The 19,171-nt window shown below is 30.5% G+C and overlaps 1 protein-coding gene across 4 annotated transcripts in view; it reads left to right on the forward strand.

Annotated features, from left to right (window-relative positions):
* Window positions 1-19,171, forward strand: part of LOC118190329 (uncharacterized) — a 315,144-nt gene that overhangs the window by 259,091 nt on the left and 36,882 nt on the right. For all 4 annotated transcript variants that reach the window (XM_085818638.1, XM_035361033.2, XM_035361034.2 and 1 more), the window contains 3 exons: window positions 12,608-13,585; window positions 16,203-16,765; window positions 18,187-18,394. In XM_085818638.1, coding sequence (XP_085674764.1) covers window positions 12,608-13,585; window positions 16,203-16,765; window positions 18,187-18,394 — 1,749 coding nt within the window. The remainder of the gene's footprint in view (window positions 1-12,607; window positions 13,586-16,202; window positions 16,766-18,186; window positions 18,395-19,171) is intronic.

Consider the following 19,171-nt stretch of genomic DNA (forward strand, 5'->3'; position numbering starts at 1 on the left):
GCATAAACTCAACCACATGGCAGAGGCTGACTGCAAAAGTAAGCGTAATGTACTCGAACGTATCTAGCAGTTCATCACAGGCGGCCTTCTCGTCACCGGGATCATCATCAACTGACCGTGACCGTTGGCCATTGTTTCACGCGTGGACTAACGAAAGAACGAACCTCTTTTGTCGAGGCAGAACGGTTCACAAACGACCAAACCATGAGGTTGTGTCCCTCCCCACGCCTCGTGATTTATATTTATTTATTTATTTATTTTTTTTTTTTTCTTTTTTCATTTGTTAATTTGCTTATTTTTAAGGGTCGAAGTCGTGTTTTGTTGTAGTTCCCGACTGCTAGGTACTCTAACCAACACAGGTAGATGTTTAAATGGATTAATTTCTATTCCCTCGTAGTACGTCCAGATCGAAACAACGCTGCAGCGTGGGCGGTTCTGACCTGGAAAAAATATTCTTGCTCCGGTTTATTAAATGTGTATTGTAAAAGCTCAATCGCCGAGGAAATTATTTTCTAAACTATAAATAAACAGAAATCGATCTATTCGAAAATTTGCTGTAATAATTACTTTAAAATTCTAGCTTTAAATTATATGTGTTGGTAAATTTATATTAATATTTAGGGAAATACATCAGAATAAAAAAGGCGTAGACATATTTTCTTAAAAGTTAGGATGTGAACTTTCGCTAGCACTATTATCTGTAAGAATTTCAAACAGAATAACGCAATGAGTGTAATGTTAAAGTTTATTATATATATATATATATATATTGCTGCTTGAAGTAGAATTTCCTTATAGTTAGTTATAAAACATTTGATATATCATTGCCGTTTATGCGATGTTCCTTAAAATTTCTAATTGAGGCTTTAGTAGAAAGATTGGTTTTCAGTGTAAGTTGAACTTTTCATGCAGATGCATGTAATACATATAATTCATGTAATTAGATATTGCTTTTTTCTAAATTTCTGCAATACAAACTTTAATTGACAGGTATTTACTGATCTTGCTAATATTGCGTCTTTACTTGTGCGTGGTTTACTTTTCTAATTGCAAGTGTTATGTAGACTAAAATCCATTAAAACATTCTTCTGCATACAGTAGAAGTTTAAAATTATCCTACTAAGTACAGAATTTAAAAAGGGGTGTATAGTGAAACATTCTTAAACATCCACTATTGATGATAATACTGAATGTAGTCAGATTTTGCCGATTAGGTATTTTGATGTAAAAGACCAAACAAACAAAATGTATAACGAATGAAGACAATTCAATTCGATTATCGAATAATTTTTCCAATAATTGCATTACGTAATCTTAGTTAATCATGATCTTTCCAACAGTCTTCAATTTAATTTACTCTAGCCTATTTGAGGTGCAGCTATACATCAAGAACTAGAAATCGTGCTTACTCTCAGATAAAAAAGCATTGTCGTGTCTACAGTCTCTTGACTTAAAGCTTACCACAACCGAAAACTGTGCATTTCTGGATAATATTGAGATGTTCGTGTAACAATGGTATAAATGCTTTGAAAAAATATCTGGATTGTGGTACAATGTATGACTGAGTGAAATCAACAGCTACAGCGAAATTTTATAATGCTTTTTAGAGAGGCGAAATTTAGACTAACGCCTTACGCAAAGACTTTTTTCGGAGTACCTTAATGTTCATTTTTCTTATTTTTATGACGTAAAAATATTATTATGAGAAATTACAGAATGTTTTGGAGTCTCTGTAGAGTCTAGGCTGTGTAGGCCTATGCTGCAGTCAGGGCTTACTTTGGGAACTGATGATTTACATTCATATTAGCTTTTGCTGTTGAAATTTAAATATTAATATCTATGTTTCTAATTTTTGTAAATTGTGTAGACTTCATGAGGAAATGGATGCCTCATATCTGGGACGCCCTGTACTTGATGCTAGATCATTCTGGGAGAGATACTGGGAGACACAAAATAGATTTATGGATTATACTATGGACTCCTTTTTAGTTTTGCTGTTTTCTTTCATTTTTGCTTGTTCTGTCTACAGTTGTCTTTGTAATCTGCCATTAGAAATAAAAAAAAAAGTTTCTGATATAAATTTTGCTGATACTAATACGTTATATTCATAAACGTACATAGTAGCTTTGGTAATAGAATCTTCTTTTATAGTTTTGTAGCAGCCTCATTTTCATATATTTTACATTTTTTTATTTTCCAAGTGTAAATACCAAAGACCATTTCCTAGCAGAAATGTTAACATAGTATTTGTTCTACACTGTTGAAGATATCTTTCGACTGTGAAGAATAACGCATCGTTAAACTTCAAGGAATGCGATGCCAAGCTTGTAGGAAAAACAAATACTTACAAAATAAAATATTACATACTCTAATAGATTCTCAGAGATGTTTTGAAAATGCAATCTAGTTTCTCGAATTTGATTTTGGTACTTCAAAATAAAATGCTTCTTAAAATAAAAGTAAAATTTTATGATTTTTAATGCAAATAATATAATAATATGCAGTTTCCATTTTATCACAGTTCAGAATTTAATTATTAGTATTTGAACTTTGTAGCACAAATGTATAAATAATAAGAAATCATTATTTGAGTGTGAAGTTTATGAAAATTTGTATGGTGTACAACAGACAATATTGTACAAATAATTTTTATTGCGAATTTCACTTTCATTTCAAGTATTCTGGTAAATCATAAACTAAGGCATTAAAAGTTTTGAACTTATGTGAAAATAATTATTTAAAAATAGAAATAATGTATCTGGGGTTTGATATTCATAAAATCTAAAATAGTATTTCATTTCTTATGCTGATCTGTACTAATTTGAGCTATTTTTTCCTAGTGAGCTAGAATTAGTTGAACCAAAATAAAAATTCGGTGAAACTTTGTGAACATTTCATACTTATTGCATAATAGTCTCAAATAATTTACATATTTAATCAATTATTCTGACAAAAAATATTTAAAATTATTCTCTAATTAGCAATTTTTTAAAATTTAATACCGTATATTTGACTATCAGATTAGATAAATATGATATACGTGCATTGTGCATTTCCTCTATTATTTAACTATGCATTAATTATTTTTTATATTATCTAGAAGGGAAAATATAAAACTCTAATAATATTTTTGAAGTATAATGTACAAAGTAATATATACAATATGTAATGTATACAATCCTACAAAGTAATATATACAATAAGTAATGTATACAATCGTGTAAAGTAATATAGACAGTCGTCTACATTTTTATTTTCACCCCAAATTTTAAAATAATGAAATTTACCTTTTAAGAACTATTTTTTTATTTTTATTCATGGTAAATAATAAATATAAATTTGTAAGAACTATAAAAATATATTTTTTCTTTATTGATCTTTCTGAATATCTGAAGTTATTCAGGTTACTCCATGTTCAAATTGTCTCATTTACCAGGAGATAATGTTGGTGATAATATTCTATTTAACCTTCTGGATACTTATATTTTTTTTAATCGTCTTAGAGGATTGAGTAGCTAGCACATTATAAAATTTGGCAAAACTTAGAAAATTCTTATTTGTCTCAAGGATTCAAAATAGCACTAAATAAAATTTACACTTTTACAACACCAGTAGTAGCACGGAAAGAATTTATAATCTGAAAGTCTAACAAGAATAAATATCAAATACTCTATAAACACTGGAAAAAAAATAAACAAATGAAATTGCTCCTTTTTTAAATCACGTATTTAATTTTTTAATTATTAGGTAACAAATATAAATTTTCGCTGCCTAGTTAGTTTCACTATCAGAAATATTTTTATTAAAAAATTCTTAAAATATATAAGTATTCTAAGTATACATGAAATCATGTTTTGTATTTTTGATTTCGAAGTTTGTAAAATATTCGCTAGTTTAAAAGTAAGTAGACGGATTTAAAACTTTTAGCATATCCAGAAGTTTCTGCCTTACGTAAATGTATAATCAGATAGGAAAAGTGCTTAACAACTGAATCGAATCATTTCAAATTAATAATTAAAGGATGAGATTAAAATTTGTAAGTTTGGTTATCTGTTAATTGATAAATTAGGGTTTCCTGTTCGATAAGTTATCAGTGACTAATTTACTGGTGAATTATTAATAATTTAAATTTATAATTTTTCCGAATTAAACAAATGTATCATTTACATAGGATACCTGCTTTTAATTTTTCTTTAAGTCTTTGGGAAAAATAATTAGAAAAACATAAACTGGATCATTCGCTCTTGTTTTGATAAAGACATATTATTTATATTCATGAAAGAGTATTTCTCTCATTTGATGAATTTTCTTTTGGATGTATACATCATACGATAACGCAAATGAAATTTCTTGAACACTTCTGAGCATTTTAACAAGCTTAAGATCTCAGAAAACGTTTCAAATCTGCGCAGTGCAAAGACTTTGATTTAAGAAAGATCAAAACTCAATATGCTACATCTACTTCATTTAAAAAGAGGTATCACAATAAAATGAACACCAGAAAAAATTTTAAGTTTTATATTTTTATCATTACTGCGGAACGTTGTAAAATCTTCCCTTTTCATGAAAGTTGGTGGGATAAAATATATCTAAAATTGTTTTCTGTGTACTCCTTTTATAGGTACGATTAAATTATTCACGAATTCAAAATTTTTAATAAGTGTTTTCATTAATTAGCTTAATAAGTATTATTCGTACCTAATTATATGCTACTTAACTTTTTCCAAAATAATTTACTATTTTTTGATGATATACTCTTACAGAAATGCAAGTCTGATATCGTGGCAAAGAATAAATATCTCAATTTTATTTACGTTATTGGTACCTTATAATCTATCATTCAATTGTGAAAAAAAATAAGTGAATATTTAGGTGAGAGATTAACAAAAACATACAGCGGACATCAGACATATCTGCAGTTTATAAAAATTCTATACACAGTAACTGTTTAAAAAGAGATGGGAAATAACTTAATCAATTCTTAACTTCATAATGAATTTAATAAAAAAGCTAATAAGAAATATTTAAGTAAAATTCCAATTAATTTCATGTACGCCTTGTATGTATTTTTAGTTTATTTAATCTTACACAGAGCATACATGATCTGTCCATTCTTTTTCTGAAAAATAAGATTGCAAACATTTTGTTCAAAAATCCAAATTTCTTGCTGAGAAATCACTCACTTCGCAGTTACATACCGATCGTTTTGTACCTCGCTCTCCTCTACAAAAATACAACAACATAATCTTTATAGAAATCAACGAGGAAAAGCGTGTCTTTAATCTTCGAAAAACAAACTTATCATGTTCAAATCCATCACTTAAGATTTTTCCTCTTGCACTGGTAAATTGGAAAAATGGAAAACAGAAACAAATGACGATGGCAGTGAAGAGGAACAACTGTGAGGAAAGTTCAGTGATTTCGTATTAGTATTTTCCTCGGGCTACAAAGCGGTGACTTTTAAAGAGCTGTTGTTGAAGTACCTCGAAAGAGGAAATTTCTGTTCTGTTTAAGAAACTGCTTTGATAATAACATAATAAAAGAAATTAATGATTTTGCCTCTGGAAACACTATTTTGACGCCTTGTAAGCACCACAGAAACAAACAAAACATGAAAATTGCCTATTTATTCTAAAATGTTCGCTATTCTAAATGGCATATGTAAATTCTAGGCAATGCAAGTAATTAAAGAACCATTAACTTTTTCGTCATCATTTTCACTAAGATCACCGATCTTCTTTCCTTATTAAATCCTTGCCTAAGGAATAAAAAGCAATTTAACAACTGTTCAAAAAATTTTAAATGTAGATGTATTTATTTCGATTAGTACTTCTACATCATTTTTAAATTCAGTGAATGGCCTCACTTCGATGAAATTAAAAAGGATTCTGAATAATTACGCAATTTTCGAAATTAAAATTTTTAAACTTAAGTTTTTCTTAAGAAATAACTGTAAAAATTCTGAATTTATTTGTATCAAAAATGAATGTTCTGAAATTCCTATATTTAAAGATAGAATTTATTTTGTGAGAACATTTTAAGCTTGAGTGTAAAATGCTAAGATCAGTTACTCATTTTCGTTTCCAAACAATATTGATTTTTTTCTCTGATTTACGAATGATGCTCATCTCATTAAATTTGAAGCAAATACGGAAGGGAAAAAATAAAAAGTGCTATGACTAATAAAAATTTAATTCTATCCTACAAGATATTCAACTGAACGCAGTGTTGCTGCTTCTTCAAGAACAAATCGAGGAGAAAGGTTTTCAAAGTACTAAAAAAATATATTTCTTTTGAAATGCTTTTATTTCCAAAATATTACTTTATTTTAAATTCTCATAAAGTTTATTATTTTTTTAGTTTCCCTTTTTCACCCGAAACTTTATGTAACTATATTTAAAAGTAGTGATTATTCCCCTTTTGCTGTTAATGAAGTAAAACTTAAGGCTTAACTGCTAGAGCAATTTAAGAATAAATAAAAGAGGAAAAAAAGAATTTAGTTAACAAATATTTCGTTGGAACATACGAAACTCAAATTGAGATTCTTGAGAAGAAATTATGATAAAGAAAATATATGCAGAATTTATTAGAAATAGTATTCTATAGCTTACAGTTATTTCATTCCGAAATTTAAGTTGATTGTTTAAAAAAAATTGCAACACTTATTTAATTCGTTATTCTCGTTAAGTACTTATGATGAACATAATTTCATAAAAACTTTATCTTCGAGGGATAAAAAATGTATCATCCGATTTTTAGATTTCGATTTAAGATCCTAAATTTGTCATAAATTGCATTTGCAGTGCAAAATGTACCATAAAAAAATCCAAGAGTGACAATATCTATAAAAAGGAGTTTTTTAGTTTCTTAATTATCAAGTTTATTGCAAAATTGTAACGAACCTCGAATCCATGCACCAGAGTCTTAAATCTCAATTTTTTTCTTCAGTTTAAACATTACCTGTTAATTGTATTACATATATATTTAGCAGCAAACATTTCTCTTTATTAAAAGAGCATGTAATCGATACTTATATTTATGCCCAACCAGAAAGATGATCTGTAAGAGTAAGTTTTTACACATTACAAGAGATACTTGTAAACGTGTATCTTAATTAAGTATTGTTCTTAGTGACCCGTAGTAAAACTTTCGTTAGTATTACCCTTTATTAATCCAGAACAGCAATTTTATTCTACAATTTTTCGGTATTCCATAATTTTTAATTGTTGCTTTCAGTGAAAATAGAGCGTAATTTTTTGGGATTATTTTTTTTACGTTATATACACACACACGTATGTATGTAAGTTTGTATGTATGTGTGATGTATATATATATAAAGACTAATAATCATAAAGAAGCTAAAGTTCTATCAATATCTAATTTTATACACGCACACACTAAAATTAGAGTCTACGCTACTATTCAGACGCAAACACAACTAACATGCAAAAACAACTATTAAATTATGTATAAATACAGATCTATTCCCAGCTCTGGGAAAAATGTTTCCCTAAGAAAGCTGTCATATTAAGCTCTTCTTGAGTTAAACACTAATGTTCACATTTTAGATACTTTCTGGAGATTTCTTGTCAACCACTGCCAAATTCAAATCTTGGTACGATCAATTGTAGGAACTCTCTGAATCAAATCACAACAATGTCACGAGTTTAAACTGTTATTAATCGTTACATACACACACATACAAAATGCCTTTCCGCACTGTGTTTTCCTTTTATTAGTTCTTTTTATTAGATTTTAATTTTCCCATTTTTTGATCAGTCATTTAACAGATAATGAAAAAGTATACGCAGCCTATTTGCCTTATAATGGATATCTTTGCAATTAATTTTTAAAATGTGAATGATTCGTACTCTCTTTACATCCCGCAAAAACCAAGAAACCTGTCTACATCCAATCCGTTCAGTAGAAACGAATTCGGAACGAAGTAACAATATTAAGTTCTACCTCAGCGCTTCTCAACTTTTTCAAATAAGGACCACTTCTGTGAATTAGAATTTCTAAGGACCACCTTACTCTCTTTCCGCTTCGAAAACAATTTTTACCACATGTTACTACCAGTATACTTATATTAACTAAAATTAATAAGTTTAATTTAAATTAATTGTTTAATTTAATTTTCCTTTGGTATTAATCAACTAAATTACTGGAAAATATATATATATTTTTAATAATTAAAGCCTTTTAAAGTTTGGATAATCTTTACTTTAATAACTAAAAATGAAATAAATCTTGATATTCGCATTAATGAGATGGATGAGCCTGCCTATTTTTGCATAGCTGTAACGTGTTCGGATGTATGCTAGTAAGAAGCACCAGTCACTGTTTTAACGCCCTCTTTTTTTATTGAGACTAGAATTGCCATACGTAATACGTACGCTCTGAGAGTATCAGCTATAATATGGCATACGCAATTAACTTGATATATTTTATAAATCACGGCAGGCTTACAGACCACAGATTGAAAATCGTTCTTCTAATGCGCTTGGCCTTAAGCAAGCCACACACTAAAAATCTTAAATAGATAGAATCAATTAAAAATTGAACTGCCAGACAAACAAATAAGAGGTTTCTAAATATATAGCAGCCTTAAAATTTCCCTGAAATTATCTCTGTTTGTATAAAATATGAGGAATAGTAGAACATACGAATTAGACAATTTAAAAGCGTCCATAACTTTGCAATGTAGCTAGGGAATTCAGTTTCTAAACGGCAAAAAGAGTAGATTTTTCCTACTACGTTGCATACAGTGTTGTTGAGATTTGAAATAACCCTTGCGAAATAATATGGCTAAATCATGTTAACGAAATGCAGTAAGACATTTCAGAACATCCCGGTTATTCTCTTTATTATAAACTCGATTTTTATCTGTTTCCTTCCTTGGAATTCAAGTTGAACTATCCTTTTCACTGCAACAAATCATGTTAAAAGACCGCAAAAGAATGGACTCTAGAAAACATTGCCACCAACGCTGGCGAAAACGTCTCAGGAAGTATCTGTTTCTAAGGAAATATTACTGTAAATTATTTTTTCTTTTAATTACAACTGTAAAATACCCATACTCTGAGAACTTTTGATAACTGCCTTATAAAATTACTCAAAACTAGGAGATCGATTAAAATCTAAATCTTTCCAAGCAGTATAAATAGGCTTAAAACTGTAAAACATATACTGCAGGGACAAACTGAATTCCAAACTTGAAGGAATGTGATAAATTGAAGGCACACGTGATGAAAGCAAAAGGTGATTTTAAATTAAAGGTCGACTGAATTTCTATAAGAGGCAGATCAGCGATGGCTAAACAGATTACTCTTATTGGATAATTAACCTCCAAACGTGTTTGAAACTCTTACAGATGTTAAGTAATACCAGATACCACTCAGGTTTGCTTCTTGAATTTTTTCAAGCCTTCGGGGCTGCATGGCGTGTGAATGTGCGATCAGTCTTCGGAATTCCATGTCTGAAAGAAAGGGAACTCACTGAAACAAAACAATTCTATCTCTGAAAGGACACACTTTTTTTTTCACGGACCATCTACCAGCTAGCGGATGGCTCGATCCTTTTTGTTATCTATTTAACTCCAAGGGGATCACACAAGCGTAGAAGGCAAAACTAAAGAACAAAATAACAGAGTATCTTTCCGTTTCATCAGTTTGTGACGCTCTGTCATCTTTCCGTTCATTTCCTACCAGCGTGCTTCCATTCTTCTGTAACGGAATGTATTGAGATGTTCGAAGTTTAGAGGCCCGGGGATATATAAAGAGATTTTAACGAACTAATTACTGAGTTTGGAATGTTTGCTGCTGAAAATATTTTCTTTGGTTGCTGTAAACCTCAGCTTACGAAAGTTAAATTCAAGCTTAAAATTTCATACTAGGCAATAATATCAATTTTTCTAGTATGGCGTTATCTACGAAACGATCTACGACTCACGTTAGAGATCATTGATCAGTGGCCATTTGTTCGGGTTAAGTGCAAACAAATTGCGTATCTTTAGATCTCAATTATCCTTTTATTTATTCTTGCTATATTAAAATTGCTATTCTAAATTCCAGTTTTCTGTATCTGAAAAAAAAAAAAAAAAAAAAAATCTGTTAAATGAAGGCTATGAGACACATACCTCAAATTATTATGAGACAGTGAATTTAACATCTTAAGGGGGAAAATCAACTTATAATCACAAGAACATAATTTAACTGCACAAATTTTCCTGATATTGAACTTCTTCCAAAGCATTGCTGGTGTGGTGTTGTATGCTGGAAATATTGAAAACGTTTCAGAATATTAATGAAAATTTGTAATAAAATCTTTACTCTTAAAGCTATAATAGTCATATCTATTTGGCATACTCATCGACATGAAGCAATCAACCAATCGCCAATTAGTAAGCATGAAGTCCAAATGGACCTCTTTTTAAACTGAATAGCTTTAAATATGTAACCAAAGAATACATATGCAAATTAAAAGGTCACACAGTAGATGGGATTGTAAAAATGAAATATAGATTTAGGCATTATATGAGAAATATTATAAAGATCGTAAACTTTTAAGGTATTTATCCCGCTTTCTTAGTATACCTTCGTGGTGTAGTGGTCAGCACGTTCGACGCGTATTCGAGAGTTCCGTGGTTCGAGTCCCGGCGAGGGCATTGCTCCTTTTTTGTATCTCATGCTTCAAAAAATACCTAATGACTCTACCGTGGCGATCGAACTAAAAAAAGTAATGGATAATGATTCTTCACCACCAGGATTTGGCGATTGGGTTCCCTAAACCCCAGTTGCTCTTTGAAAGGGAGAGTATGTAAGGTATTTCTCCCGCCTTCTTAGCATGTCTTCATGGGGTAATGGTGAGCACGAGTCCCGGCGAAGGCATTGCTCATTTTTCATCTGCTTTAAAAATAACCTAATGACTCTACAAGCTTATTATTAAAAAGAATAAATGTAGGTATATTTCACAAGGCACATTTTTGTTTATTGAAACTGTATTTATTTTTTCTTTAACTGCATTTTAACTGTAATTGCATTTATTTCTTCTGTAACTTCTATACTCAGCTGTTCGAAAGTCTCATAATAATTAGATATAGTATCAGGTATGATAATATAGGTAAGAGAGATTACAGTTAAAAATATTTAAATGTAAAATTTTAAGAAACGTGAAAGACTAATATTTATAAGTATGCGCATAGCGTTTTGTTTTTTGCCATAAGTTCGATGCAGTTAATTGATGCAAATTTCTGTTTCAAATTCATTATGTAATTTCTTTTTTTCTTCCTTTTCAGTAATTATTTTCATTTATTCTTTATTATTTTTTAATTTTTTCTTTATGTTTCTATAAGAACATATTTTCCAACTAATTGAAACCTTTAAAAATAGTGCCCATACCTTGAAAATACTTCTAAAAATATAAAAAAAAATCAGAACACTTCAATAGCCATAAACTTTTCAGAAACATTTTTTAATCTAACGTCACTTACTGAAATACCATTAAAGACATCCTATTCGGATTTGTACAATAAATGTTGTAAAAGATACTTAATTGAAATATTTTGGCTATTTTGACTTCACAAATGCGTGTAAGATATTTTAATGCTGTCAATTCATAGAAAGAAAGAAATTAAGTTATGTTGCAGTTGAGAATTTGTAGACAATGATGACAGTTTTCATTCCAGCTGTTTATATTTATGAAAACTGAAATTACACATTTCCTAATTTTCGTCTTATTAGTCAAAAGGAGCGTTAGCTCAGAAGGACTATTAATTTCGTTTTGGCATTTTCCATCGATTCACTGTAAATGTCCATATCACTTTTCAAACTGTTGCCACCAAATATTATCACGCTGTGTTATATTTAAAGAAATAAAAATATGAATCTGCACAAATGTATGTATGACTCTCGCATTGTGATAAAACAACGGTACCTAGAACCATCTAATTTTGAATAACGTAGTCCTCCTCCGAATATGGGCATCTGGAAGCCCAAATTTGGAATTTTGAATTTGTTTTATTTTCGATTTTATATTTTGTAACATTTTAAGGAATTTTTGATAAACTCAACGATTTCAAACCGAGCAATGGCAGCATTGTACGGGGGGGGGGGAATTTAAGTTCAGCGCGCGGGACTGTGTATCGGAAATTCTAAAGATAAAAATTATTTTGCGACATTGCTCTTGAATTGAATTTTATGGTTTATGTGCGAAGAACATGATATTTAATAATCAAAGGTAACACAGAAAACGTTAAAAAAACGCCTCTTTATGCGGAATGTAAAATCTGAATTTTTTTTTTTTTTTTTTTTTTTTTTTTTTTTTTAAATAGTACACTAGTATTATGACGTTTTCGTTTTAATCAATTATTAAAGAAAAAATATGTTTCAGCTGTGAAGAAAATAAATATAGACGTGGATTTCCTTATTGAGCTTTATTAAGTCTAATATTATATAAAGCAAGCAAGTAAAATTAACTATATCCCTTTCCAGAGTAATTTTTCAAGTTTAAAGTCGTTGCCTGTAAAAATTTTATAAAGTGTGTTATTCAAAACACACTTTGTTAATGTTACTTCAAAAGGATATAATTATGGATTTCTTTACTTTAGCTGTCGTCGATACATCATCCATTTTGGAGCATAGAGAGGAGTTGAGAGAACTGTGGGAAAAACGTATGATGGCCGACGAAAACCAGTCTTCTTCTTCTTCCACTGTGGCTGAGACAACTACTAAGCCCGTACAGGAAGATGACAATGAAGAAAAGGTTGCCAAAAGCAAGAGCGAAAGTGATACCAATCTTCAGCCTAAAATGGCGAATGGCGTTGCGAAACCTATAGAAGATAGTAAAGTTGAAGAAAATGACAGTGCTAACATTATTCATGACGAAGAGATTGTTAAGTCATCGGAAGCTGCGCCCGTTGCGCCTAGCGCGGAAGTGGATCACGAAAACAACAATAGCGCAGATTCCTTAGAAGAAGATAATAATAATGACGATTTTGTCGAAGAAAAGACATATACTTCGAAATTGGAAACATCATTGGTGACTAAACAAGTGACACAAGTTAGCACTGAAACAGTTGTTCATTCTACAACAGTTGAGGAACAACATATTTCTGAAACAGTTCAGGAATCAGTTCAAGCGGAGGCCTGTTCTTACCAAACTGTCACTTCTGCAGTCACCTCTACTACTTTTGAAAAATGTGATAGTCGAGAGGCAGAAATTAATTCCAGTGAACCAGAAAGTCTTTCGGCTCCATCTGAAGAGGTCGTATCTTCAACCCAAGAAGTTATAACTGAGAGAGAAGTTAATTCTGAAACATCCGAAGAAATAGTTGTTCATGAAGAAACTATTACTTCTACCTCTGAAGAAGTAATCCACCAGCAAGAAGTAGTGGAAACTGTCACCTATGAACCTATTAAGAGCCAGAAACCAGAACCAGAAAAACTTACTGCTGAGGATGAGGACGATGGTTTCGTAAGAGTTGAAGAATGTTTACCACAGCCAGATAGTACTGAAGACGTACAAGACCTTCCTTCGGAGATTGTAGGACAAGATACTGATGAGCAAGAAATTACTACCACAAATGGTAAGAGAAAAGTAGATAATTTTTAAATGTTAGTAGACAATTTTAACGTGATAGTAATACAACTTAGTTTACACGGGCATTAATCACATCAATGCTAACTACTACCTTCACAAAATAAATCTGATAAACATTTTTGTCTTTTTCTGTTTTCTGGCAAACAGTATCAGTTTTATGATAAATAGTCGTAAGAAAATATTTCTATATCGTAAATTCTATGCTCAATGCTTTTGCCAAAGGAGATCAGAATATGCTCGTAGAGGTGAAAGTTTGTGACAAAGGTACATAGGTTTGAGGAAAAAATGTAGGGCATAATATAAATGTTTGCTGATATGTAATAGCTTTCTAACACTTTTGGTGAATTTTAAGGATTTTAAATTTAGTGCTACAATCAAATCATGAAAAGACTTGAGAAAAAGGTGCTCTTATGATTGCTGTCCATTCTAGTTAAGTTAATTAATGCATTACTGAGAATATATTTTTCTAATATTATTAATATTAAAATAAAACTCTGTTTTCAATTTTCCAACTGAATCTAACATTATTCATTATGTAATATCGCAGTCGCGGTTCTCATACAGGGTGTTAGTAAATAATAATTCTAATCTTTATTTCTTTAAATATCGTTCCTAGATTTTTATTTTCGAATTTATTATATTTTTAAATAAGTTTACTAGATTTCTTAAAACACTGTGTGCGTAGGGAGGGGAGAATTTAAAAAAAAACTTTCTAAACGATGTCATTTAAAAAAAAAAATACATTCCTGTTAATAAACTATTTACTGCTCCTAGAAGAGAGAGAGAAAGTTCCACACTTTGTTTAAAGTACAAAATTTACGGAGGTAATCAAAAATGGATTTTCTAACTTACTTCATTTTCGCATATCTGTTTGCAAAATGTTTAAGGACGAAATGAGCAATTGTTCCGTTTTGGATAGGACAACATTCGTTATTAAATATATAGCTGGTCCCTTTATTTTTGGTGAACTGGTTATCTAAATTAATTTAATAATTAAGAACTGGTTATCTAATATTAATGTGGAGTTTTTCTTCTTTTCAACTATTTAAATGGTAATTGATTGGAAATTATATTCTGACAGGATCGTATAAAAAGGTTAGATTGTTTCCTAGAGCCATCCCACACTATTTAAAATTTTTATAAATTTCTGGATATTATTTTTAAAAAATTATGTTTGGACGTGCATACGTAAGATCAAGATTTATGGAAATATATCTTGTTGCTGCCGTTCTCAAACGATAAGTAAATTATGTGTAATTGTTTATCGTTTTAGAGTAGTAATATTACTACGTTTTTTAGAAATTTATCATTTTTCAAAATTTGCTCTCTATTTGTAAGCATTACTTAGCTCTGTGTAAATATATATATTCTTTGCTTTACGAAGTAATAGCTACTATATCACATATCTTTATGGCTAAAATTCTCTGTGTAATAAGGAAGGACTTAATCTGGAAAACAATATTTCAGGGAAACTTATATTTTCTTATAAACTTTAACAAAAAAACTTGGAAACTTATAAGAGATATATTTAGAGCAACAGAGAGATATTATATTTAATGTTATATCTGCAAATTTTGTGAAAATAGCAAGTTTTAAATCTTCCCCAGCAGACCCTTTTTTAATTTTAAAAAACTGGATTATAAGCTCAAATCTCATCTGAAACTCTTTGTATCATATTCTTAAACTGTATACATTTTTTGAATTAATAACTATTCTAAAATTAAAAATATGATGAATTGGTTAGTAGTTTAGTGAAACATTTTGCCTGATACTTAAGTTATAAATTAAATCTTTATAAAACTATGAGATTCTAACTAGTGTATTTCTCAGTTACTGTAGAAAGTGACGAATCTTAAGAAGTAGTTAGCGAATAATCGCTTAAGTTCGTGTAACAAGAAACAACAAGATGGAAGGGGAACTAACCCTTTATTATTCCAATAAGATTTAACAAAACTCCGTCTTGGAGTGTACAATAAAAGCCGACACTTGGACTTGAACTTAAGAGACTAAGAAATAAACTAAAACTAAGATTAACTAATATATATATATATATATATATATATATATATATCTTAGTTATAGATATAGCCGAAGCTATCAAGATTCTAACCGAGCTGGCCCCTTAACTTTTAAACTGAGTACGGCCGAGCGTAATAACAGCTTTGAGAGAAAGAGTAGCCAAAAGGCAGACGCGCGCAAATCAGAAACTCTGATTCTCGCTCACTCAGCAAGTAGACTTCGCGGTTTAAATACCGCTCCCCTCATTAAGTATTCAGATTAGTTCCAAAACTACGTTCTGGCCGGATGTATTAAGTTGAAGTTAAGAATTTGACAAAGTTTAACTCAAAATTTAACTGTTAATAAAATTAACAGTTAAATTTTGAGTTAAACTTCTTACAAAACAACAGGTGGTCTAAAATCTGTATGAAACAACAAATGCTTTATCTGCTTTTCTGAATTATAGTTTAGAATTATAATTACCTGTTACCTTTTCTAAACCGTTTATATCCTTTTGGCACAATTCAGAAGAGACCAACTGTCATAAAAAAACCTGTGAATGGCTTAACTTTCTTATTTTCACATTCATATGAAATTTTCTTTAGGATATGATGAACATTCTCGTCCGTCAACCACTTCTCCAGATCTCAGTATTTCTGAAGATAAGCCAAGCCATCCAGAGATGGAGCAGTTTGTGAAATCTGGTGGTTTGAAAAGGATTTTGCCTGGAGTCCAAAAGACCGAACAACCCTACAATACTTGCACCACGGAGACCAAGATTGCCATGGAAATTCGCGAGATGAGAGAACGTGAGGAAGAACTCCGCTTGATGAGGGAACAAGCTCTTCTCTCTCCTGTCGTGTCTCCTGTACCCCCAAAGAGCCCCAACGCTCGCAGCCCCTCACCATCGCAAAAAGAAGTGCACAGTCCAACGCCTTCTAGTGTCGGTTACAGAGTGAGTAGCGTCTTCGGACACAAAGGCACCACATCTCCTTCTCCACCTGTTGACGAGGAAAAGAAACCCTTCAAAGGATTCAGCAAAGAATCTGCGGTGGAAAAAGAGATCCGAATTGCAAGAGATAGAGAAGAGGAATTAAGAAGACAGAAAGGCTTACCACCAAGAGAGGATGACAGCTATGTAAAACCAAGTCAAGTCAAAAACTCCCAGGTACTACATCTTCTATCTAAATGGTAATGGTTCCTATTTAAAATAAGTTTGACCTCTTTCGAAGCAACTAACAAAACCACTCTTTTAAAGGGAGCCCAGGGGAACATAATAGCTACTTTTTATCTTATTTGCAATTTTTGTTTGCTGTACATACAAATCAAAAGCTTAATTTGTATAGCTGAAGCTCGTAGTAGGTATGTGATGCTTGGAAATCAATTCGTAATGACAAATTATACTTTCGAAGGAATATAATTCTTTATTGAAAATAATTTGCGAATAAAATTAAGATGACCATTAATTTTAATTCATAATCATTTGATCATATATATATATGTATATATATATATATGTAATCGCAAAGCATTAAGATATAAAGGATCGTTTTAGAACACTATTAGCATAAAGGATCAACATAGTACCTTATAGTATATCTTATATAGTGTGAAACATACACGCGGTTAGATCCCTCATTTTCATGAAACATGAAATTGAAATTTTCCTTTGATTCAGTTACCTTGATTTATAAAAAGAATTACGTTCCTTCTTCTTTTTTAGATCAACAAAATTGTTAAAAACAACTTACATGTGTAACATTCTACACTTTAGTTTAGTTGGTTAAAATTATAAGATGACTGTTTAAAATGACGGAAGTTTTATATTTTTACGCCATTTGCATTGAAATCATAAATTTCACTGTCGCCTTTTAAGTTAGACTCATTCTTAAGAGCCAGTTTGATACGTGCATTAAAATAGCGGCCTGCGCATTAAAATAAGAAGCAGCTATATGCCTTAAACGTAATGAAAAAATAATCCTTTATAAAAAATATTTATTTAAAACGAACATATCATACGTAATCTGAAAATACATCAAAACTGAAAAGGCTTTCATAAAATCTGCAGACTGGGTATTGGCCTTTCTTCTATTTCTGGATTTCTTGAAATAAATGAAATAACCGAATACCTAAATTTTTATATAGTTTAGTTACATTTAAGTTAGAATTCCTAATATTCTGGCATATTTCGCATTCGTTTAGTAAATCACTGAATTATTCAATGAATTTTCTTATAGATCCAGTTTGAATAATGTTATATAAGTCATCTGTTTCTTATGGATTCAACATGGATTACAATATTCAAAATGCATTTCGTAAAAATCATGTATTTCTTACTAATATGGATTATAAATATGTCTTTAAGAAACTCGACCGTAGAAAATATTACCTTAAAAAATTGAATTCGTCTTGAATCTATACCATTAAGAATTCAATATTTACCTCCTTTCCCACCTCGCTTTGTTAAACAAACTCTGCTGATTGATTGCACACATCAGAAAGAGCAAACTATTACATAGATATGCCATTAAATTTCGCAAGTATTCGTATTTTTAATATTAGAATATTGTTATTATTGCATTATCACAGGTTCGAGTTTTTGGCAAGATGGCTGGCACAAGTAACACTTCTGTGAAACAGGCAGCTACTGCCAAAATCCAAATGGAGATAGAAGAGCAGACTCAAAGAGAGATGGCACTTCGTGAAACTGGACATATCCAGACAATTTCCCAAGAGCGCACTGACGCCAAAGTTGCCAAGATGAAGACACCCGACTGCACTTCCCCAGTCACTAATGGTCAGTTGAATTTCTTCATGCTTTACAAATCAGAATTTAATGTATGTTTTCTCTCTTTCAGATATTTCTCTTTATAGTTAGCTCTGTAGTTTAGAAAAAAATTGTAATAAATTTAATACACGTTTGAGGCAGCCTACATAAAGTTTTAAAATCCTTCTCCATTTGATGCTTTAGAATGAAGCTCAATGTCTATTATTTTATAACAAACAGAAAAGCGTTTTTTAATGCAGCTTAATAAAAAAGATACAAGTTCATCTCACTGATATGAATTTTTCTAAAAGAGACAGATGTAGGTAAATTTTGCGAAATTTGCTGTAATTTAAACAAATTCTGAATAGATAAATATCCTTATTTAATTTCTTTGAAACCTGTAGTTGATAGTTTATATTAATTATTAAAATTGAGAAAATAGTTGCATGAATTCTGAATACTGCACCTTAAGTCCAATATACTGGAAAAAAAATCGCCATTTATTTTGTAAAAAATATCCTTTTATATTAAAATTATAGGAAGCTTTTACCTGGTGATGTGCTTAAACTATGTTAAAAGAAATACTTACTTTATATGAAACAGCTGTTAATGTAACAGTGGTATTTCAGTATCATGTTAGAATAAAGTTTTCATAAAAAATAATTGCCATTTATTTTTGTAACAAAAATCCTTTCACGCTTCCTAAAATTTTTAATGCATGGATAGTTGCTTGTTATTAAATATTTTCTCTTAGAATGTAAAAATACCTACTTTGAATGATTGCAATAGCAGTACTCGTTAGTTCTC

The sequence above is a fragment of the Stegodyphus dumicola genome, chromosome 6, assembly GCF_044657685.1.
Source record: "Stegodyphus dumicola isolate Sdum_Otavi_A_Nest chromosome 6, ASM4465768v1".
NCBI classification, from domain to species: domain Eukaryota; kingdom Metazoa; phylum Arthropoda; class Arachnida; order Araneae; family Eresidae; genus Stegodyphus; species Stegodyphus dumicola.